Here is a 24,239-nt window from a genome sequence, read left to right as displayed (position 1 = left end):
ACAGGCATATTAATGCGTTGCTGCTAGTTGAAGTCATGTTGAATTCAGTCCCATGCAGCTGTAAAAACATCTTAAAATTCAGTTTTCTCTTAAACCTACAGATACTGTTTACATGAATTTAAATGAACACATTCAAACAAACACACACACACACGTACACACCTCCCTTGCACATCATTACCGACGAGCCACAGGTGTAGACGGAGTTGTTTCTGTTAGAGAGAAACCCACAAACAAGCAGGTTACAACCTCACACGCGCGCATGCACAAAGCATGCACGGACACACAACAGGTAGCCTCAGGGCTGCCACAGTGTGGTGGCAGATGGTAAGTGCGTCTGGCCGTATCGCCTCTTAATGACAGAGCCGCTGATCACTTCAAACAAGCCACTCGGAGCAAAACTTTCCCTCTGTTGGTGGAGAGACGTTCGAGTCACTGAGCAGGCGCCCTGGAGACCTGTTCAGGGCTCTGCATGGTGTGTGTGTGTGTGTGCGCGTGTGTGTACGTGCGTGTTTTTGTGCAAATGCAATGTGTCTTTTTAGTCTGCACATAAATTGTGTATTTTCAGCGTACGGATTTGCAGCATTGATTCAACACTGATTTGTGTGTATTTCTGTGTATGTGTGTGTGTGTGTGTGTGTACTTGTATAGCTATACTTGTGAGGACCAGTTTGAGTTTTTAACCATCATAGTGAGGACCTTTTTTGAAAGTGAGGACATTTTGCCCGATTCTCACTTTCACTGAGGGTTAAGACTTTATAATAACTAGGTTATTATAATTATGTTTAAATTAGGTTAAGAGTGATGGTTAAGGTCAGACATTTGTTTTGGATGGTTAAGGTTAGGGTAAGGGGCTAGGGAATACATTATGGCAATGAGTGTCCTCACAAAGATAGCCATACAAACATGTGTGTGTGTGTGTGTGTGTGTGTGTGTGTGTGTGTGTGTGTGTGTGTGTGTGTGTGTGTGTGTGTGTGTGTGTGTGTGTGTGTGTGTCAGTAAAAGTGTGTCAGCTCTGGAGTTTTTTTGCCTGGCTGTGTGGAACAGCAGATGTGCTCAGTTCTCCCCTGAGGATGCTGCTTCTCTCTCTCTCTCCCCCTCTCTGTCTCACTCATCTAGCTCGCCCATCCGTACATACCCTCCAATGTTTATACACCACTGCTCTTCAGATAATAAGCTGACTTCAGTACTTATCCCCCCTTCCTTCCTTTGGTTACTAATTCCCCCGCTCTCTTCTTCTATCTCTCTCTCCGTCTCTGTCTGTTACAACATGTCGCCTCTCAGCTTTTTTTTTTTTTTTTTTCACCTGAATGTGTCCAGATTGCCTGTGATGTTTGCTGTATACGCTCACAGTCAACCGCACACGCACACAGATGGAAATTGGTTAGCATCAGGGAACCACTGGAGGGTTTTATTGCTCCATGTTGACTCAGAGGTTTGTTAGACTTTAATATCAGTTTTACCCTCATTAAAAAAAAAAGTCTGGGGTCAGGGGCCACTGGCCAACTCGGTCTCTAAAGGGGACTTTTGAAAATGTGATACTGCAGCCAGGAAATTAAATGATAGATGTAAAATAAAAGATAAATCTGGAGGGGTATGTGAAATTGTCGAACGCTGACAACCTGAAGCTGCAGAATAAAAACTCATTCTTGTTTTTGTTTTTTTTATTTTGTCAGTTCAGGTCTTATTGATACAACACTCAGCCAGACTAGAAGTTATCTCAGGGCACTTTTCATATAAAGCTCCAGTACTCTTCATTTTATTTGCAGAGATCTAACAGCCCACCATGCACAGCAGTGGATGATGGTGGTGATAGTGGAAAACCTCTCTTCTTTGCTCTAAGACACTAAGATCATTGCGCAGTGTTGAACGTGACATTTTTATAAAAGCAGAAGCTCATCATCTTTTAAAGCTGTCTTGGTCAGAAATGATGAACTGTATAAGCTCATCTCTATGATGAGGCATGGAGAGGATTTAGAGTAAGAATTCAGAAAAAAAACTGGAAAAACAAATAAGCAGGTCAGGAAAGTTTTCAACATCTGGCAGGTGGGGGTTGAATAGATCTAGAGATTGACAGTGGAAACTTACCAGCTTGTTCGACCACATCACACATGTTCTTTCACACTTTGCTTCTGGTTCCTGTTCGCTCAAAAGCTCACCTTGTTTTTTTTTTATTATAATTATTTTGAGAAAAACAAGCGATGCTGCTTCTCTGTAAGAATGAAAAGCATCCCTTACTGTGCAGCAGGTAATGAGAGGGATCATCTTGCATATTAATCAGCGGGCAGAAGTGGCTTGAGTAACTTGGCAGTTTAATGGTCCCCAGGGTATTTTAATGGTTAAACAGTCACCATCAGGCTTTCAGTAACAAGCTTCCTTCCCTTTGTCTCTCTCTCTCTGCACACACACACACACATAGACACACGTTCCTTTATTATGTACAGGCTTCTCCATGTATTAGTCTGTGTAGGCCTAACTAGGCCACAGCGTCACACCAGCGTTTGGTCACACCATAAATCACACCAGTTCCTGCAGTTTCCCTCCCTGGATTTCAGCTGCTGTGTTCAGGCACGGGCAATGATTAAAGAAGTGACAAATATTCACACTACAGAAAAACAAAAATATGTAATAATCTTTGTCAGTTTACGAGATCACACGATCACGCTGTCGTCGGCTTGAGTTTTGCACACGTTCTCTCAGTCTGGGCTGAAAGAGGAGAGGAGAGAGAGGAGGGAAGGGGAGAGGAGAGGAGAGGAGAGGAGAGGAGAGGAGAGGAGAGGAGAGGAGAGGAGAGGAGAGGAGAGGAGAGGGGAACAAGGTGACACTACAAGCAACAAGACTGTGCATAATGAAGACTAAACACCATCCTTTCTCTCTTTCCTCCTGTCTTTGTCTTGCTTTCTTCTCTGCTCTGCACCAGTAGTTTGTCGGTATGCTAGTCAGATGATTTGAACAGTGTGCTTTTGGGTGTGCGTGTTTGTGTGTTTGTGTACGGCAAGTGCATCTTTGTTAAATTTCGATTAAAAACAAAAGTCGGCTCTGTTTTCTTTCCGACACACCCTGCAGAGAGAACCATGGAGACAGTTAGTTTCTTTTCCCTAATCTTTTTGTGGCTGTTTGTGCTGGTCCGCCAGCTGCAAATATGAGGAACAATCCCAGAAATAACAGCAAATCTTTAAACATGTGAGACAATCCTGAGATAACTCGCATCGATTCAGCTGTTGGATGTCACAGGATCAATAACCGGGTTTATGAGGGGGCTAATATTCTGTTAACATGCTGAGTGATGGCCCAATCAGAGTAAAAGGCCCCACTAAGGCCTTGTATTAAAATGCTATCTGCATCTGGATGTGCACAGCAGATAATGAACTAATCACACTCGCAGATTTACACCCATTATTAGTGAGCATTTATAAGCATTGTTGCGCTCTGCATTCTGCCCACGTTGTCATTGGGATCACATTTCCCATTTGCAATAATGCTGCGAGCTCCAACTCTAAATCCTTGTATTGTTGTGTATAGGTGTTCTGCAGAGCCTGGATTAAGCTGCTGCTCCTCTACAGAAAGAGTCCTCTCAATGCTGCAATGCTGAGTTTTTTATGTCCTTTAACAATCTGCAGTCTAAAAGCTGTGTTAAACTGAGGCAAGACTCTGTTTAGGTTCTTTTCCCCCAAAACAAGATTAGCCGTTTTTTGTCAATTTGAAAATTACCACTCCTAATGGAATTCCTATTGAACAGGAGTATGATTACAAACATCTGGCTCGACAACAAACTCACCGTTAAAACTCGCATTAAAGCCCGGGCTGATTGAAGCTTGTGAGGATTTATTTCTCTCATTGATGGAGGTGATTGTGATTCTGCACAGACCTGCAGCTTCTCTGTCATTCTCAGAATCTGTTTTCATCAATATCCTGCTTTTAAAAAGCTCCCGACGCTGCCTGAGTGCGCTGTGGGATTGATGGACGGTGGCTGTAGTGGTGCACGCCTCCGCGCCCTTCGTCAAAACAAGGGCTGGTCCGAGAGAGAGCGCATCATTGCCTCTTGTTTATTTGCTCAGCTTTTCCAAATAGACTCGCCACCTTATCGCACTTCTGACATGCAGATCTGGAACTTATCAGACCCCCCCCCCCCGAAGACCGGCTTCTTCTCCAAGGTTCTCAAAGTAAATACGGAGCTTGGGACGCTTTCAGTGCACAGCTCCATCCTGCAGGAATAGTTTACAGCAGATCTTGGAGATAGACACTGTGGTTAGTTTCAGCAAAACAATTAAGGCCTGATGAGTTAAAATCATGCAACTTGAAGTTGTTGTGGTGATGTTTTGAGAGATTTTCTTGCAGGTTAATCTTTAATTTGAGGACTTGAGCTTCTCACAGTGTATTAAAGGAGAATTCCTGTCATTTTCTAAGTAACGCTCTACAGCTCTAGGTCCCCGAGTGCGACCATAGGAAAAAAGCCGAGAAAAATATGTGCAGCTCTCCTCCTGCTAGCTGTGCTACACTGCAGTTATATACCTCTATAAGATGCTCAAAATATCACTACACATGCTTTGCAACATCCACCAGTTCCTTACCACATAACTCTGTTTAATATGAGAGAGCAGTGTTAATGTGTGTTTATCACGTAGCCTACCTCTGTTTACTCTAGTTTCCTGGGTAGACCTTACTAATTGACTGTTGAGCTTGGGACTGTTTCCATATCAACAAAGACTAAAACGCGAGGGAAACATGGATTTAGGAGGGAAAAAAAGATTTTGGATGGGAAAAAAGCATCAATATGAATATAACTGTTTTTTTACCCATCCAAATCATCATCAACAATCCTTTTCTTCCTCCTAAATCCATGTTTTCCTTGCGTTTTTGTCTTTGTTGATATGGAAACAGTCCCGAGCTCGACAGTCGAGGACCTAGAGCTGTAGAGCATTACTTCTTAGAAAATGACCGGAATTCTCCTTTAATTGATAATCATTCTAAATGTACATCGGTACTTTCATAGTTAACCACATAGTGGAGGTGTAAATGAGGTCAAATTGAATCTTATAGCCACTTAAGTGGCATGAGAGGCCCGTTACAAGGCAATTCCCATTTCACTAGCCAAAGTGTTAATGCTTGAACCTGCGTTAATTGATTTTTCGGCCACCAGGGGGCAGCGCAACGAGCTGTAAACATGACATTATTAAATGAGCTCCTCTATAAAGTTGATGTGGCGAACGTGTAAACAAAAACAAGTTCAGTGCAGACACTGAGGAATACCAGCGTTCCTTTGGACCTGTGCAAATATGAGTCCAATATTAACCTCCTCCTCTGAGCCCCACGCCTGGTGCTGATGGGAAAATCAGACTTGTTATCTGCTAAAGTTCCTTTTAAATATGAAATGTATAACAGCTTAAAGGATTAAAAGGAAAGAACTGAGGCAATGTTTGCAAACTGACATGGTTGAAGTTCATGAGTAAGATGAGCTCTGCTCCTAATGAGGAGACGAAACGTGGGAGAGACGTGTGCAAGCTGGATGAATGACATTTAAGCTATAGGCTGCGAGCAAGCCTCAGTGCTGTGATTAAGCTGAAACATTAACTAATTTCAACAAGTTAAGTGTGAAATGTTCTTCTCAGGTTTGTTTTTTTAGTCTGTCAGCACGTCAGCTGACAGGAAAGATGAGATATTTTGCAGGCGAGGTGTGATCGGTGATGTAATGATGAGTTTGTGTGTCTCTCTCCCTCTCTAAAGATGTGCTGAACGGCATGGCGAGGTTCAGCGTCCAGGGCGTGTTCAACTACAGCATGCTGACTCTGTCCGACCACGAGAGGGTCCTGTACGTGGGGGCACGGGAGACGCTGTTCGCCCTGGACCCCAACGACATCAGCAGACAGCTCCGACGACAGGTAACAGCACACAACACACAATGTAGAAACACACAAACACAAGTCTTTAAATCCCCATCAATGCGGGGGACTGAATGGACTCAGAATGGACAAGAAACTGTTTAAAGGAAAATAATCATATCCATAACACTGCTCGACTGTCACTACAAACACCCACACACGGGGCTTTTGTAGAAATTAACTTGCATAAGATTTAATATCACACAGCTTCAAGACGGACAGCTCAGTAACAAACAGTATCATCTCCTCCACACAGCCTGCTAACTGAGCATGCCACAGATAAACACTTGTTTCAACTACTTCATTGAAAGACACCACATTTCATTTTGAAATAAACTTGAATTATTACATGAAAGTATGTAAGATATAACAAAGGTTCAGCTCGGATAAGCAGGATGAGAACCGAAACCACCAGCGCAATCTCTGCCTGTACCACCAACCCATTAGTTTACAGACTTTATTTTTTATTATATTATATCTTGTATTATTTTCATTCTGATTCATTTTTTCTTAACTCAAGGACACTTAAGAACACTCAGAAAAAAACAACTCTGGCGGGTAATCAAAGATTCTTCACAGTGCCATAAAAAAGTGGACTGAGTCACACACTACTGTTGGGTCTTTTATTGGTCTGGCCCATATTTCTTTTATGAAATTTTCAGGCCTTGTAGAAGCTAATAATGTACAAACTGTCAATTTGATACATCCTCAAAATGTATTAGTGTGTCCTCCTTGAAGGGTCAGAAATATCGTAAAATGTATTAATTGCTGCTGGCAGCTGAGAGCTTTATGCCGGCCGGCAATATATCAACATTTCCAAAGCAGAGCACCACCTTGATTTGGTTGAATAAAGTGCTTTTTTACAGGATAAATCAAAAATTACAAAACAGACGTCTTATGAATGTTTTTCAGCCCTGGGGGGAAAAAATCATTGACTCCAAAACAAACAGGAATTTGACAAGTCAAGAACGGAGTATGTCAATGAATAATGTTAATTTTATGAAAATAAAAAGTAAAAGAAGGGGTTACTAAGATAAAGATGATATCTGTAAATACTTCATATATTGTTGTAAGATAGTTAATAGATACAGAAATACACATGCCGTCAGTTTAGATGTTTTTTTGTACCAACTTCAAGCTTCATATTTCTTTTAATATATTCTTATACACCTAATTGAATTTGTTAGTATTTCTGTAGCATGAGCGGATTAAGAGCAGGTCAAGCATTTTAGCTTGAGAGCCAATATTAAACAAAGTTAGGCCTAATTGGTTGCTTAGAAGTCTGCAGACATCAGGCCTCTGTCTTCATTTTCATTCAAATCAACATCATCCATTGATGTATTCTGTTCTTGACTTGTCTGTAACCTTTTTTTAAAACATGACAGACCTTTTCTTGGGGAGTGAAGAAATAAACTTGGAACGTTTTTCTTGACCTACTGAAAGTTAAAGTATGAGCCTTTATAATTCAGAATATTTTAAATAATGTATTCAGTTATATTTGGTGACTTCTAAGGTGGATATTATATTATTATATATTTTCAGCTCCATATATAGAATGGGGATTTTTACAGTATCATTATATATATAGGGGAATTAGTTGAGCTGTTCTCTGACATTTTGCCAAGCTATTACTTTAATTTGGGCTTTATTTATTTTATCTGGTGCTAAAAGCCTCCAACACCAGTATAGTGTGAGTGCACTGCCAAATATTAGGATTGTAATATGTGCAGCTATTGGCTCCAATATTTCTCTTCTATCAGCACAAAACATATCCACTGTGAATGTGTGGGAGTGCACAGGCGCTCAGACACGTATACGCTTACGCAGACATTGGCCCTGTTTCTCAGACTTTATGATGCACTTATTCAATCATGCTTTTTTTATTGTCCTTGTTTTAATTTGTGGATCTTGTTTTCCTGTGAAGCACTCTGGGGAAAACCGTTAAAAGCACTAAATAAATACCCTTGACTTGACCTGATACACACACACACACACACTTCCAGGCTCAGAGAGACGCTATAAGCCTCGGAGACTCGATCTGGTTTTGCCTTGTTTCCTCGGTAATTGGTCCATATTGCAATCAATACAATTACTGCAGTCCGATGAAGGCATAGCGAGCAGCCTACAGCGGTTTGGGAATTGTTATCTGTAATGAGCAGTTATTAGATGCACACACTCGCACACACTCACACACACAGGCGCAGGCTGTGTGTGTGAGGACTATGACTTACAGTAATGATAAGACCACCTGTTGTCGGCCCCCAGTGTGAGATCCAGAGGGAGGGAGCCAACGCAGAAAAAAATGACTGAGCAAGGACGAGGGAGCAGTCCATCCCCTCTGTCACCATCTGCCCATCACTCTCTCACCCCTCCTCCTCCTCCCTCCATCCTTTAACTGCTTCTTTTCTCACTTCTTCGCCGCTGACGCACTCACTGTCCGTCTTCATTACTTTCGTGTCCGTCTTCCTCCCTGGATGCTTTTAGGAGACACACAGTTCCTGTTTGCGTTTGAAGTGTTTTCTACCACACAAATTGGTTATTTCATGTGACTGATTGTTTTAATTTTCCGCTTTAACAAGAATAACAAATAAACATAATGATGTACAGCCAATTAATGTACTGTAACACCATCAATTAAACTAGACTGAACAAAATGATATTAATAAACACATGGATAAATTATATAAAGATAGAAAATATCCTCCACACAGTCCCTATAGGACCTCTGGACAACTCCATGTGAATGACATTAAGAAATGTTAGAACATCTTGTCTAATGGCCTGAGTGCGTGGGGGCTTTTGAAGGTGCTGCAGTCATTTTCTTAGAGGCTGTTCAGCCTGCCATCGCTTCACGTCTCTGACATTTAGCAACCTGAAATTAAGAAAGGCGTCATTTATTTCTGTTCTTTCACCTGATGATTGTGGACTGTTTTATTCATTCATAATTTAATTTAATAATTGGGTTGAGTTATTCCATGTGGTACAGTAACTGGGGCACCACTGATACATGTTTTCCCCTGTTCCCAGCATTATACTTTACAAAGCCATTCACCAGTCCCGCACCGCAAGTTTGAATAACATGAAATGTGATTCACATTTCCACCTCTTCATGAGCTACGAATCACATTTTTTAAGATCTTACGTGGGCTTGCACCCCCACCATTGATGCTGTTTGTTGTCCAAAAGGACAGCAGCAGCAGGACAACAAGGGCAACTACCAGCAGAGATGGGACTTGTGGAGTCATCAAGTCATCTCCCTGCCATGTATTTGATCTGCTCAGTCACTGAACCTGCTGTTGAACTCAGCTGGTTTAGTGCATGAGCAGAACAAATACATGGCATGGAGATGACTTGACTCCACAAGTCCCATCTCTGAATACCAGAGGAGAATGTGTTGTTCAGTACAGGCGCAGCAAGTTTGGTCTCCTCAATTAGAGCCACTCACTACTGGAATAGTCTACCCACTGATTTAAGAGAGACCACAAATACTTAACTTTACTTTGAAACATAAACTGAAGACAAGCAAATCAGACATGTAACCATAAGTAGTCAAACCATCTCATCTTTAGCGCTGTCTCCACACACATACACACACAAGCTCACATATTGTTTTATATACATGTTATTTCCGTATTGTATTTATACAGGTTATTATAGGCTGCATTTTATTGTATACACTATGATGTTAACTTTTAAAATTAGCCACATTGGCTAACTCTGGCACATTTACATTGATGGTAAAACTGACATGTTAATTAGTAATATGCACACTGTCCCTGTTCAATATGAACTGAATTGAATTGAATGACACTTAAAGCAGAAGTAAGCGATCCGGTCGTTTTCGCTAATGCTGCGTTCCAGGCAGGCTTTTGAAACCGTAAATTACAGCTTCAAGTCACAACTTACGACTTTGTAGCGTTTCAGGCAACCCACTCGTGTTTTTCCGACCTGTTTTACCGGTGAAAGTCACTATAACGGCCACTTGTAACTTCCGACCCGTGAAGTCGTAACAGATCGAACTGGTACGACTTCACAGGTTGGAAATACATGAGTTAAGGGCTGCCTTGAACGCACCATAACAGTCCTCGTCCCTACGTCACCACATTCACGCGCATCCCTTGGCTGCACACACAGCCCTTCATGCCGTTCTCTCTCCTCATTGGATAAAAACTGTAGGATACGATAAATGTTTTCTCCTGGGCTCAGAGCAGAGCAGAGTGACTGACAGACCCGTGTTTCAGACCAAACACTCTATGTAAGTGATTGCTGTCGGAAGATATAACTATTTAAGACTTATATTAACACAAATATATTGCTTACTTCTGCTTTAAGGCAGTTACTTGAGAACCACACTTCAGGATCTTTCTTTTTTTTATTATTAATCTATAACTGACCAAAGTGTAGATTTATAAGCAGAGATGCAGCGTGAGATATAACATCAGAGATTAAGCACGTGCCTTTAAAAACGCTGAACCCAAGTGGCCATGTAATAGCACTGAGTTCCTTCCCAAAATAAATGTTTCCACTTCATTTTCAGCAGCTGAGACCTTCTCAGTGACCGCATCAGATACCACTGTTAACAGCACTTATTTTCTACAAGTCATTTGTCGCAACCAAAATTCTGAGATAAAGACACACCAATTTGAAGAGGGCTGAAAAATTTCCGTGCTGGCTTTTGCTTATAATTATTTATTCTGGCAGATGTGTCTTTGTAGTAGGACTTGTCATTAACATTGAGCTCCTTCTCGCTGTCAATGTGCCACTGTTTCTTTTTTTCTTTTTTTTATAAAGTACCTGATCTTAGTGGAACAAACAGAGACTGATTGTAAAATAAAGCTCAGAGTGACAAGTGGCAAATAAGTACCAATCAAGTGCTGTTAAATGTGATCTGGTCTTAGTTCAAAAGTCCATTAGTTAAAACCACAGAGGCTTCAGGTAATAATTCACATCTACTCACCCAGATCATTAATTCACTTATTAAATCTTAACCATTATAACGCCATAATTTCTCCAGTGAGCGTAGGGAGCAATTGATATTCAGTGGACAGCAGTCATGAGGGTGTAAGGTGAATAATTTTCTTCTGACTTGCCAGTAAAATATTATAATATCAGATAGGAATTGGAACAAAATTTATTTCATCTGGAAACTTTTTTCATGTTCAAATATTGAACAACTTTGTATGAATATTGGATTACACAAAAGTTCATTTTCATGAACAACCAGGTGCTTCCTTTCTATTCAACACCATGAAAAGTCAGATTTATCATCCTATATAAAAGTAAAAGTTATTCACATTTATGACCGCTGGTATGTGGCAGTAATCCATTGTTTGATTGCTGCTGGTTTAAATCCAGTCAACTAAAACAGAGTTTAATTCTGAAATCGCGGCAGCTCTCAGCCCGTAATGGCCAGTGTAATTATTTCTAATGATGTGGAAACTCCTCAGTAAACACAGTTTATATTTTAGACCCCTGTCAATAGAGTGAAGTTCAGCCATGTGTCGCACAGTCATTAAAAAAAGGAGCTACTGTAAATAACACTAAATAGCCATCATCGTAAAAGGTAGAGTGGACACAAGTTGCACCTCTCCTTTTGTATTTTGTACTCCTTCACATGACTGCACATTGTGGTTGGTCTGTTAACCCAACAGTGTTATAGGGGGCTCTGCTGCAGTCGGAACCTCACAGTTTCCTACCGATGTGTGTGATGTGTTTGATGCCAGAGACTGAACCTGAGTCCCTGCAGAGCTGCTTTGTCCCTGCACCACCTGGGCAGCTCAGTCTGTGGGCAATTTTCAAATTAAAGAATATTTTGAAATTTGGTTTGAAAAATAGTTTTCCAGAAACTATGTCGTGCTTGTTTGGTTTTATCCTCTCATTTCTGGGACATTACTTTGCCTTTTATAGTGCATCTGTGCTGTATTTAGATTTTTCAGCACCAAATACACTGGTAAAAATGTGCTTTTTATGAGTCTGTGGTTGTTGCTATAGTTACAGCAGCTGGTGGTCAAGCATGCAGAGCCTATTGGTCGAGTTAAGCAAAATGGCAACAAGGAAAGTGTGAATGTGTTGTAGCCATGAGGTGTCACCACACATATTCTATCAGAGAGAAATGAGATGATGTTGTTTAAGCATCAATTTACTATCTGCATTATTTTACTGTCCAAATCAATGAAAGAAAAAAGATACAAAATATACGTATGGAATGTGTTGCAGACCTCATCTTTCTCTCTCTCTCTCTCTCTCCTCCAGATTGACTGGCCGGCTCCGCAGGATAAGAAGAGAGAGTGTGTCGCCAAGGGGAAGAACAACCAGGTAACCTGGATTTTAGCTGACAGAGTTTCTGGAGTTACACACTGGCAGGAGTTTTTAAGACAGTGTCTTATTAGAGCACCATTACTCACTTTATTTTACTCAATTACATTTATTAAGTCAGTTTGGAGTTGGAAACTGGAAACCTTCCAGTCATTGCATTAGCACACAGTCAAGTGCATCTTCCAGACAGGTTTAGCATCAGCAACTTTAAGGTGCTTCAATTCAGGGAGTGTTTAGTCTTGAACATTAAATATCTGTATGGTTCCAATTGCTCCAAAAAAAAAAAAAAAAAAAAAATCTAATATGCGATAAAGAGATAAGTAATCACAAACAAAATGCAACACAGGAAGTGTCCCAGCCAATACAATACACTTTAAGCCATAGCACATTAAATAAACACTGTAATTACATCTTATCAACTCAAGTGTTGATCAGTCTAACTCTCAAGAAGAAGCTGTGACTTTAATGAGTGTATAAAGATGCACCACAGCCGGAGCAGCAGTCTTCAATCAGATGGAAACGTGCAACACATCTTATCATGATTTTTGACTCTTGCCAAATATTCTATAACGATAATGTAATTCCAGCCTGAACACATACACAGCGAACACCCCCCCCCCCACCTCGCCATGCTTTGCTTTAGTCTCAGCACGAGCCCTTCACTGCTTAGGCTGCATAATGTACATTTGCAAGAAATCTCTTTAAATATTTTATAGAATCCCACGGAGCGTTTTGAAACGGGGCTAAAACTCCTCTCGTTGCACAACACTAACTTTTCATGTGGTTTAAAAACAGAAAGGGGAAATAGTTCAGTGGCGACGTGCAGCGGGCAGCATCACTACTAAACTGAAGTCGAAAATACATGTTGAGAAATTAGTAGAACTGGAGGTTTCAAACTACTTCCAAACGGTCATTAAAAGTTAACTAATATTCAAAATTCACCGTCGGAAAATCAACAGTTTCCCTGGTTTTTTGGTGCAGTTTTTTCTTAAATCATGCAGGATGGGCTGTGATCATTTAGCTAAAGCAAAAGCACATTTATTCTGCACATCTCCACAGTCCAAATCTGTGATTGCCTTTACACAGAAGGTAACAGGGATTTACTTTTGAGTAACCATATGGTGTTTACACTGTCCGTCATTATATTTAATGATTAGTCTTTTTATGCAGTGTTGTAGTTGAGGGCTTGAAAAAGCCTGTCGTCTCATCCTGATTATCCCCGGTGGTTTTCAAGAGCTGTAAAAATGAATTTTTAGAAAATCAAATTGCTTGTATTACCATGACAGATATTGTTTTTGCTGCTGCAGTGGCAACATCAACTGGATGCACTGAATTATTCATTCCTCTAGTACGCATCATGAGTGAGCATCTGTTTCCAATTCCATTCAAAGAGCTTTAGTGTTCATCACAGTGCAGGCATTAAAGGGCACTTCCCATGAAACAGTGCATATATTATACTGTTAACTCACATTGCTCTCCTATCCTTTTGAGTGGAAACAATCTGTTGCTTTTTCCTGTTTACTCGAAATGATACAGAGATAATGCGGTTGTGTCACCACGTCATCTATTACGTGGTGTTCTCAGTACACGCTGAACACTTGCATAGCACCGTTTAAGTTACTGAATAATAAATAAAAACAAATAGATACTTCATTGAAGCCCTCAATGAGCAGCGTCTACCTGGTTTTAAACCTAAAAGATAAGAAATGCTTGATGTTTGTGTTGGCACAACCTGGTCTCGTTACTGTCACGCGTTTTTGATAGAAGGATATTAGATGGTATGATATTGTCTGGTTTCAAGGTTATTGAGGTATTTCAGATGAAAGAAACCCCATTTAAACGTTATAGTAAAACTAAATCTCAGAGGATGTGCCACTGTGCTGTATGGACTGGGCTTCACCTTAGCAGAGGACAAAACGGCAGCAGGGCTCTTTGACAGCAGCACTCTAACAATTCCTTCTGCCTCTGTCACAGACTGAGTGCTTCAACTACATCCGCTTCCTGCAGAGCTACAACCACACGCACCTCTACACCTGTGGCACTTACGCCTTCCAGCCCAAATGTACCTATGTGGTGAGTATGCATTAGTATGTCTGTGTGTGTGTGTGTGTGTGTGTGTATGTGTGTGTGTCTCTATGTGTAGTATGCACATCTTTCCCTGGAAAGAGAGTTGTTACATTACTGTGAGCCAGTGCTGACAGGTGTCAACTTGAGATCTGACCGGAGGCTAAGACCACCGTGTGATAAAATAAAAATAAAGGCAAAGGGGAAAAAAATCTCACACTGTGTTAGCACAATGTGTGAATGCTAGAGTGTGTGTGTGTGTGTGTGTATCTGCATAGTTATGATGCTGATGCGACGGGACATCATGGTGAAGGGTGAAGCTATGGTCCTTGTTACGGACAGACACAGCTCGCAGCTGTGTCATATGGGTTATAATACATACTGACCACAAACCACCTGTTTTACTCATTGTGTGTGTATGTATGTGTGTGTGTACGTGTGTGTGTGCAGAATGCAGATAATTTTTCCCTCAACAATACTGCCCTGGAAGATGGGAAAGGCAAATGCCCCTATGACCCTGCCAAGGGGCACACCGGCCTGATAGTGGGTAAGTATGCCTGCCCTGCACACACATAGCTTGACATGCAAATGCAGCATTTTGTATGTTTCTGAACATGTTTAATTATCATTAAAGGGCCATTTCACCACCAAAAGAAAGATTAATCCTCCGTTGTAAATCTACTGACATTTACGTCAACACTAAACACACAGCCAGCCCCTGTTTTTCCATCCCAGCGGTCTTTATATTGGAGTGAGCAGGCCCATATTTTTACAGCCCTAACAGAGGCATAAAATGTGCATCAGATCTCCACAAACCGCTCTTGCAGCATTTCCCATCTGTTTTGGAGCCATATGATTGCTCTGAGAGTCCACAAGTCTAATTTCACTCTGCGTGCTGCGTTCACTTCAGCGTGGACATCTCCATTGACTTTACAAGCATTGTTGGTTCTCTTTTTGTATCCCTCTGGTGAACCGCTGACCTTCACTCTGTGTATGCCTGTGAGAAAAAAAAACAAAGCTTGTGTTTTGTTGGTGCAGATAAGGAGCTATACTCAGCGACACTTAACAACTTCCTGGGTACGGAGCCAGTCATTCTGAGGAACCTGGGCCAACAGCACTACAGCATGAAGAGCGAATACCTGCCCGCCTGGCTCAATGGTGAGTGAAAGAGAGTGAAAGCAAAGACGGAGAAAGAAGTGGCGCAGAGAGAGGGGAAAGGGGACGAATGGCAGGAGGTCCCAGCTCACAGCAGTGTTTACACAGCTTACTAGTCTGTTAGCTTATAACCGCTGGAAGTCAACATGCTGTAGCCTACGTTAGAGCAGATAAATCCGCTTTTGGAAAAACACTGAAAGAAAATAAGTGCCATACTGACTACAGTACAATGACGCCCATTATTGTGGGGTTTTTTATTCCATGGCAGTGGAAGTGTGAATATAACAGTTGTGATTGTATTTCAGCCTTGTCCTAACCTTCGTCTAGTATTAGCTTTCTGCTACCATCTCTTGTGCTCGGGTCGGTTTTGACCCGAGTCTTAAATCAGCTGTAAAACACACTAAATACCTTTTTTTCCATCCAATTTGCCTTTCTTCTCTCCGTTACATTGTTAGGCTTCCTTATCCATGAAAATATTGGTTCTGATATTTTTTGGTGTGGTTCCCTGGGCCTTTTTTGTCAGTTTACCCCTTGGCTTCAATTGAACCTTCCTCTTGTCAGCTTTCTGCTACCATCTCTTGTGTTAGGGTCGGATTTGACCCGAGTCTTACTGTAAATCAGCTGTAAAACACACGAAAAACAATAGTTTATCATTCAATTTGTTTCTCATCTCTTGGTTACGTTGTTAGGCTTCCTCATCCATGAGAAAGTTGGTTTTGCACTTATGACTTCACTTTTAACTCTACGTATTGTTCTTATCATTATAACCGGGTCAAAATTGACCCTACACCACAAAAAAACATAATTTTAACCAGAGCATTTTAGAATTCTGTGGGGAAAAAGAGTTTTATTTTGTTTAAATAGAGGTTCCTGACAAAGTCAAAAAGCCTTGATGCTATAAACAAATTTATGTGGTACTTTTATGCATTTAAAACCTGAAAACCGGTCACTGGTGACCTGAACACAAGGGGAAAGTTAAAGAAGCCTGGTTACTGACATGCAGCTAAGTTTGAGTCATGAAACCTCATCACACCAAATGTGAAACCTCGTCCACCTCTACAGCTTCATTGTTTTTATATCCTCTATGACTAATGTAACTGTTACTAATTTTGTAAGGTTATATATCTATTCTTAGAATTCATGAATGGAATCCGGATTGTACTTGAGATATTTTTTTTTTTCTGAGACGCTGCAACACTGAAAAATGACTTATGTGTTCAAATAAAAGAAATCCCATTAGGCTTGATAACAGCCACTTCTATTTAACAGAATTTCATTAAGTAAAAATAGGGACCAGGAACATGCAAAAAGAACAAGAGAAGGAGAAATGAGTTGCAGGAAATGAAGTGCAGGACCTGTGTGACGGATCGTTATCTTTTTGGGAGGTGTGTGTATGTGTGTGTGTGTGTGTGTGGGTGTGTGGGTGGGGGGTGAATTGAGAAATGAATGGTAGAGAGGAGGATGAAGTCGCAGCGGGAAAAATGGGTGATGAAAGAACAGGCATTAGGATTGGTGATGAAAAGATAGAGAGGGAGGTGAGGAGAATGGAGGGGGAGGACAGGGAAACATACAGATGAGGCTGAGGTTTAAGGGTTTGATGCGCACGTTTTTTTATTCATGCTGATATAGAGGGTTTATTAAAAACCCAGACCTGTGATGAGGCTCGCCTCACGTTAATCCAAGGTCCCTCTGACCAGTCTAAAAGCATTTAATTGGCCTGGGTTTCAGTAGAGCTGAAGTATCCCGTGATGGCTTGTAAAATGCTACTTCATACTGAAAAAGAACAGACCATCTGTGGAATAAGTGCATTTGTATAATTTAAAATGAAAAAAACTTTCTTTTAAAAATGGTTGAAATTTAAGCCCTCAGCTCCCTCCGTCCAGAAATGCAAGTATCTCACTTTTATTTAAAAAAATATATATCACTCACAACCTAATGAGGACTGGATATAGAGAGAATCTGAGACAGATGGGAGGGAGGACGTGAGAGGAAGTGAGAAACACAAAATGGACCGCTAATAGGGAGCAGTGGAGAGACAGAGAGCGAGAAATGACTGGAGGAGAGATGAGGCGAAGGAGAGAGTGATGATAGAAAATAGACAGAGAGGTGAGAAGAGGTGGCAGAGAATGAGATGGAGGTGTCAAGCTTGTGTGTCGAGGAGTGTGCGTGTGTCTGGTCCAAATGCACTTTCAGACAGAGCATGTCTGTTTGTTCATTACTCACATACTGTATGTCTTCGCTACTGCCTGTGAATACACTTTCTGAGACAATACTCTTTCATGTGTGTGTGTGTGTGTGTGTGTGCAGAGCCGGACTTTGTAGGTTCAGCTCTGGTGAGGGAGAGCAGCGGCAGCAAGGAGGGCGACGATGACAAGATTTACTTCTTCTTCAGCGAGAGAGCGCTGGAGTTGGACTGTGACACGGAGCTGACTGTGGCCAGAGTCGCCCGCGTCTGCAAGGTACCACTTCAGTTTGTTATCAGCACTGATCTCAGAGCAGATTCAATTAAAAACCCTTTTAAAACTGCCTCACTCTCTCTCTCTTTTACTCTCTTTCTCTATCTCTCTGTCTTGCTGTGAGGAAAATCCGTGGGAGTGTATTAAAGCACAAACAGTAATCAATCTGCAAGTGACTATTGAAGATGGCACGGGGCCAGATCTGTGCACACAGAACAAGTTTGGACTGCAGAAATCATAGTTTCATGCACACTTGGTTCGGAATCAGCTGTTTTCTCTTTCCTCCAGCTGTTTTGGCAGCTGTTCCTGAGCACTTAATAATGTGAGACAGCACTCTCTAACGGTTTTGGGCTCGCAGACTTAAACAGGACTTTCCCAGCAGCTGATATAGTTGTTATACATACAGCTATATGTAGAAAGTAAATATATATAAATACACCTGTAAATGTGACAAAGCACCCTGGGAATAACCTGATGTCACTGATGAAACAGGATGTTGCTTTATTTTCAGGTCAGATCCAGTGTCGCTCGCTCTAGTTTTAGCGTGACTTTCATGTGAACTGCCAAAAACAGAGCGCTCACAGCTTTTTTCACCGCTAAATGGAAGCTCTGTTCTGCACTTAAACTAAGACACACACTATTTCCCTAGAGGGTTTGGATTTTTTATGACTCTCCAGTATTCACTTTTGCACTGATTAACTCAAATTTCTCATTTCACCAACGCTGAATTTCCACACTGTACATATTTGTCAGATCATCTGGCAAATTGAAAATTAACTTGCATTTTCTGCTAATATGTCATGTTAGAGAAACATTCTGAACAGCCTGTTATAAAAAAGCTTTTTTAATAAGTTTAAATAAGTTTCTTTCTGCCTTAAAACAGAGTTTATATCAATAGCAGGCAGCAGCAGAGAGAAAATAGCTGTGCTGCACCTTAATTAAACCCACAACAACAAGATGACAGTTTACTCACAACGTGTTATGCAAAGACAATTACATTGACATAGATCTATTTGGTAATTAATGCATTAATTTGCTTAATGAATGGCCTCGTTAGGATAGCTGATTAGGTTTGATATACCACAGTGATCATGGCCTGGCTTCAGACGTCTTTTTGTTTTGTTTTTGTTGAGACTTCGGGAGCTTTCTTTTTACATTGTGTGATTCAGCACACACAACGAGAGTTCAGCGTCATGTCTGAGCCCATCTCATCTCAAAGACCTTTAAACCGAGCAAAATAGATACAGATTGTTAACGGTCTGAGGTGATGCGTGCAATTAAGTGTACAATACATGCACTGTTTTATGGGAAGTGCCCTTTAATTTCTGTACTGTGATGAACAATAAAGCTATTTGAATCAAATTAGAAACAGATGCTCACATATGATGTGTACTGGAGCAATGAATAATAGAGGGCGTCCTGCTGATATTGTAGCACAAGGTCTATAACTCACTGCTGTAATATGAGAATTTCCATTTTTAATTCCATTTTCACAGTTTATGCAATCACTGAGGATAATAAGAATGGGACATATCCGCTCAATGGGCCTCTTATGGGCCCTTTGTCTCTTTCACATACTATTGATTGTTATTATTTATCCTGCAGGAGATTGGATCCACCTATGCTGCTGGCCTGACCTTATTTATGTATGATATATGGATGTAAAGGGTTAGGGTTAATGAGAAGCAACATAAACAGCAGCGGCACAAAGCAAAGTGACCATGAGACCAAGAGTACCACATAGAAAGTGTTTCTCTGTCCACTTCAGCCTGTTGCTCCTGTAACCACACACACGCAGTATGTCACAGCATGTAGAGGATTCCAAGGTCCAGCCAGAACAAGATTTTCTCTAGCAACATTATTCTAAAGGGCACGTTGGGCGCATGGTGCAGAGAGCTGAGTGGAGGCTAAGGACTGGCCAGCGGGATTAACTGAAGCCCCTCCAGGCATGTTTTTAAGCACTTGAAAAAATAATAGGCTTTAATAGATAATGTGTCTAATATACTTCCTGGCACAAAACTGGTTCATTATTACCATAAAAAATATTCTTGCATCAATTCTTCTCCCTCATTGAAGAGCTACAAATCTATGAATATGCAAATGTTTTTCATTTTCAAAGTTGAAGTGCTGGACAAAAGATGTCTCCAGCTTCAATGAGCGGTCCATTGTGACCAAAAGGTTTTCACACTGGGCCATGAATGGTTCCAGCTACTGAGGTGGTTTAAGGTCGCCTGTAAAAAACAGCATACGATTTGGACTCTAAAGTCAAGTAACAATAACCTTGCTGAAAAGCTTATTGGGAATCTGTACTCAAGTATTTCATTGATGAAGACCCACTCAACAGATTATATAAAACAAAAATGGGAAAGAGAGTTGGAAATTGTAATCTCCCCAGAGGAATGGACTGCCATAATACACACCCAGATGTCGACCACAAACTCACAGTGTTGGAGATGCTTTTGCTGGAAGAACTTGGTGAGGTTTTTCATAACCCCCAAAATAAACCAGACCCAATGCTGGAGACAATGCGGACAATTAATGGCAGACCATACTCATATTTTTTGGACCTGCCCCGCCTTGCAACCTTTCTGGACCCAAGTACAAGCTACAACAAAGAGGATTCTGGGATTTGATATTGACTTCACTTGTGTTTCATTTTATTTGGGGAATATATCAAAGGATCTGCATAACAGGGATAGATATTTATTAAAGATCCTCATGGCAGCAAGTAAAAAAAAAAGCAATAACCAGATGCTGGCTTCTTAGAGAACCTCCCTCCCTGAACCTATGGAAAAATATAATAAATGATATATACTGTATGGAACGTATAACTTTCACTTTGAGATTACAGAAGGAAAAGGGGAAAGATTACTGGGCGAAATGGGTTACATACCTAGCCGACGGCTGAAATAGACTGTGAACAAAAGTTTATCACCCTGTGGCGAGCACTTATGTGTATTATTAAATGTGACTAAATGTTTGTATATGACCTCATGTTTGTATATGAAAAAAAAAAACCTTGCTGAAAAGCATTTTATAAATCCAAAATCCACTTCATCCATTGATAAAACCACATCTGTCCTGTCTCTCTCTCTCAGGGGGATCTGGGAGGTACCAGGACCCTGCAGAAGAAGTGGACCACTTTCCAGAAAGCTCGTCTGGAGTGTTCCCTCCCCGAGCGTCACGTCTCCTTCAACAACCTGAGGGCCGTCTTCACCCTGCCGGGGCAGGACTGGAGGACCACCACCTTCTACGGCATCTTCCACGCCCAGTGGTGAGTCAGAGCGCGCTGACGTGGACTCGTATAGAGGCTGTCGATGGAATTTAATTTCAGTCAATGTGATTTAATTACCACATGTGCCATCTGCCGTCAGAGCAAGACTCGACATCACGTTGCCAACATGTCAGTTCTGGGCTTTTTATTAAAATCATGGGTCAGCCAGTCTCAGGCTCTGATATGATGGCTCTAATTATGCACTCTGTGTGATTAGGTATTTACTGTGTAATTGGGCCTTTAATAAAATAGCCCTTAGCTGACACTAATGTGAGATAGTTGGAGTGGATACAGCTCAAGTGTGCTTGAACGTGTTTTACTGGGTTTTATCAGTTATTTAATGTCGGGGTTATTTCAGATGACAGTGGATCAGACTGATTCATGAAGCACAAAGAGGAAAACATTTCATTCAAAGCTTTTGAAAAACGTTTAGCTGGTTAAATTAGCTCCTCTGACTCACTGTATTGGAGTAGTTGGTCTAAGCCTGGTTTATTTTACTGTTTACTTGTTATGCTTTTATTTTTGAGTCTTACTGTTGCTTAAAGGGACAACGAGGAGTTTTGGAAAAGCTCGACCAGCATCTCCGCCACCACTAATAATAACAAAATAACGATAGAGACAAAACGATATATTTATCGAAAATGGGCCCATTAACAAGTGTGGGTAGCGTAGATTCATCCACATTAACGTGAGACTTTTTTATAACCAAATAGAAACTCCTTGTTGTCCCTTTAAATTGACTATTTTTTCTTCATGGGAGCAGAAATTCATCATTTTAGGACCCAGGTCTTCTGTGAATTGCTTCTCTTTAAAATTTGTGGGGCTGATCAGGGAGAACTAATTCTGTTGTGGTTGTTTTCTTTTGTTTCTCAGCTTGATAAATCAGTGTAGATGTATGAAACAAACTTTTCTTCTTTTCCTTTTTAAAAAAAAAAAAAGTTAGGAGTGAACGAACATCAAGGGAGTAGCATGATAATGAAACTATAGATTAAAAGTGGTGACTACAGTACTGTAACTTAGATTTAATAAGGAGGTGTGGCATTATTAGTGGAGTGAAGATTGACATTTGCTGGACTGTAGAACACACAGTAATGAGTAACTTATCAACAAAGGAAAAGGGGTGAGGGCAGGAGGGTTTCTTTGGGTGCAAAGTTGGAGAGTGACTACTGTGTCTCCGGGCGGTGCCCTTTGATGTGCGTCTTTTGTGCTCTTCAGTAAGATATCATATCATAAAGTGAACCCTCTTTGAACTTCAGGCTTTGTTTCTTCATTCAGAGCTCCTACTGCTGCCAAAAAAAAAAAAAAAGTGCTAATCCTGTGTGACTCGCTGGGGATTCCTTAAAGCCCCCTGGCTTTGATAGAGATAACATTAAGATAATTGGACATTATGTAAATGATGACTCCGAGTTCAAGCCATAATCTGAGTGAACAGGCTGCCTTTTTAACATGCTAAGACTTCAGCGCTGTCCTTTGGTTCTGACGTTCACCTCATAAAACCCATGACACTGCTGCACATTAACAGTGTTGATCCAGACTGGAAGAGCTCCCCCTCCGCAGGACAAATCAGATTATGTGAATTAATGGACACAACCTCCCTTTTTTCCTGTTTACAGCTTTCAAAGAAAGTAACATTTCATGGCAGCAGCACGCTCTGCATTTTAAGTCGGACTGGGGCTGAGAACCTGCAGTTAAGACTGTGAATTATGGGAGTTTGCTACTTCCTGACTGCAAGACATCCTGCTGAAAAGTCAATCCAGCTTATTTGTAACACTATGTCCTTGCATCAGTATGACAGTGACTTAGTTTGAGAGCTAAATAAGAAAAAAAGATGTTTTCATTGCGGTGATTCAGCACGGAAATCAAATCTGTTTGTGAGATGATGAGAATGAGTGTGATTTAATGTGTCTCGGTCATGTGTCGATACTCAATTTTAGTCCCACTTGGGGTCTGAAATTGGACTGCAAAAAAAGAAGTACCACCAACCTTACCTTCAAATGAAATGTGTTTGCTGAATCACAGCACCAGCTGATTGATTTCACTGGCCGATGAAATGTAGTGCATCAATTTGTACATCGCTTTGCTTTGCTGCAGCAAGAGTGGAGACATGTCAATGTACCTAATCATTGTAGCTCATTCAATAGAGGACAGTTAAGGCTGTAGGTTTAATATTCATGTGATTACTACAAATATCAAAACATATCATAGTTCATATTTCCTTCTTTCGACAAGCAACAGATACTTTTGTTTTTCCATATTGTTTAGTATAGTTTTGTATTTCAGTCTAGCTGTTATTGGATGTGACAGGTAATCTGACAAAGTTTTCTTTTACACATCACTAATTCCCGCACTTTGCTGCCGTGTTTCAGGGGTGACGTGGACGTGTCGGCTGTGTGCCAGTACCAGATCAGTGATGTGAAGAAGGTGTTTGAAGGAGCCTACAAGGAGTACAGGGAGGCGTCTCAGAGGTGGGGGCGCTACACCGGCCCCAACGTAGTCCCACGGCCCGGATCGGTAAGAAACCTCAAACCATTTACCGGCAACAACGAGATGTGAAATCTTGATCATGCAGATATTTTCAACAACTTTCGGGAAGCAAGAAAATGGCAGGGGTTAGTTTTTTTTCATAATGTTAGATTTGTATGCACCCGCTTATTTTATTTATTTATTTATTTATTTAAACCGCTTCTTAAAAGGAGGGATGAGTGGGCAGAAAAATAAAAGAGTGAGAGGGAGGGGAGGTATGGGTGGCATAGGGTTGGGCTGGAAGTGAAAAGCAGCAAAAGCTGGCACGACACAAAAAGCAAAGTGCGTAATGAACCAGGATGAAAGGAAAGGGAAGCGGAGGAAGGGGTGGAATGGCAGGCGGAGGTGAGAGCGAGAGCGAGGGAAAGATGGAGAAGAAGAGGAGGAGGAGGAGGGCGGTCGTCTCCTAGCCAACTCACCATGCCAGCCCTGTGCCAGCTGCAGCGAAGAAGGTTCCTCCTCTTCCTCTTTCTCACTCTTGACCCCTCTCTCTCCCTTCCTTTGGTCCTTCCCTCGCTTCCTTCCCTCGCTTCCTCCTCCCTCCCCCCCGGTCTCTCCGTCCTTCCCTGTCTG

General features: G+C 41.2%; 1 protein-coding gene across 3 annotated transcripts in view; it reads left to right on the top strand.

The window, feature by feature from the left end:
* Nucleotides 1-24,239, top strand: part of sema4c (sema domain, immunoglobulin domain (Ig), transmembrane domain (TM) and short cytoplasmic domain, (semaphorin) 4C) — a 101,485-nt gene that overhangs the window by 64,083 nt on the left and 13,163 nt on the right. For all 3 annotated transcript variants that reach the window (XM_083978659.1, XM_083978658.1, XM_083978657.1), the window contains 8 exons: nucleotides 5,725-5,879; nucleotides 12,132-12,194; nucleotides 14,169-14,267; nucleotides 14,709-14,805; nucleotides 15,297-15,416; nucleotides 17,721-17,872; nucleotides 20,968-21,143; nucleotides 23,510-23,654. In XM_083978659.1, coding sequence (XP_083834785.1) covers nucleotides 5,725-5,879; nucleotides 12,132-12,194; nucleotides 14,169-14,267; nucleotides 14,709-14,805; nucleotides 15,297-15,416; nucleotides 17,721-17,872; nucleotides 20,968-21,143; nucleotides 23,510-23,654 — 1,007 coding nt within the window. The remainder of the gene's footprint in view (nucleotides 1-5,724; nucleotides 5,880-12,131; nucleotides 12,195-14,168; nucleotides 14,268-14,708; nucleotides 14,806-15,296; nucleotides 15,417-17,720; nucleotides 17,873-20,967; nucleotides 21,144-23,509; nucleotides 23,655-24,239) is intronic.

Source organism: Trachurus trachurus (assembly GCF_905171665.1).
Source record: "Trachurus trachurus genome assembly, chromosome: 9".
Lineage (NCBI taxonomy): Eukaryota > Metazoa > Chordata > Actinopteri > Carangiformes > Carangidae > Trachurus > Trachurus trachurus.
Note: the sequence above shows the minus strand (reverse complement) of the source record. Positions and strands in the feature narration are given on the sequence as shown.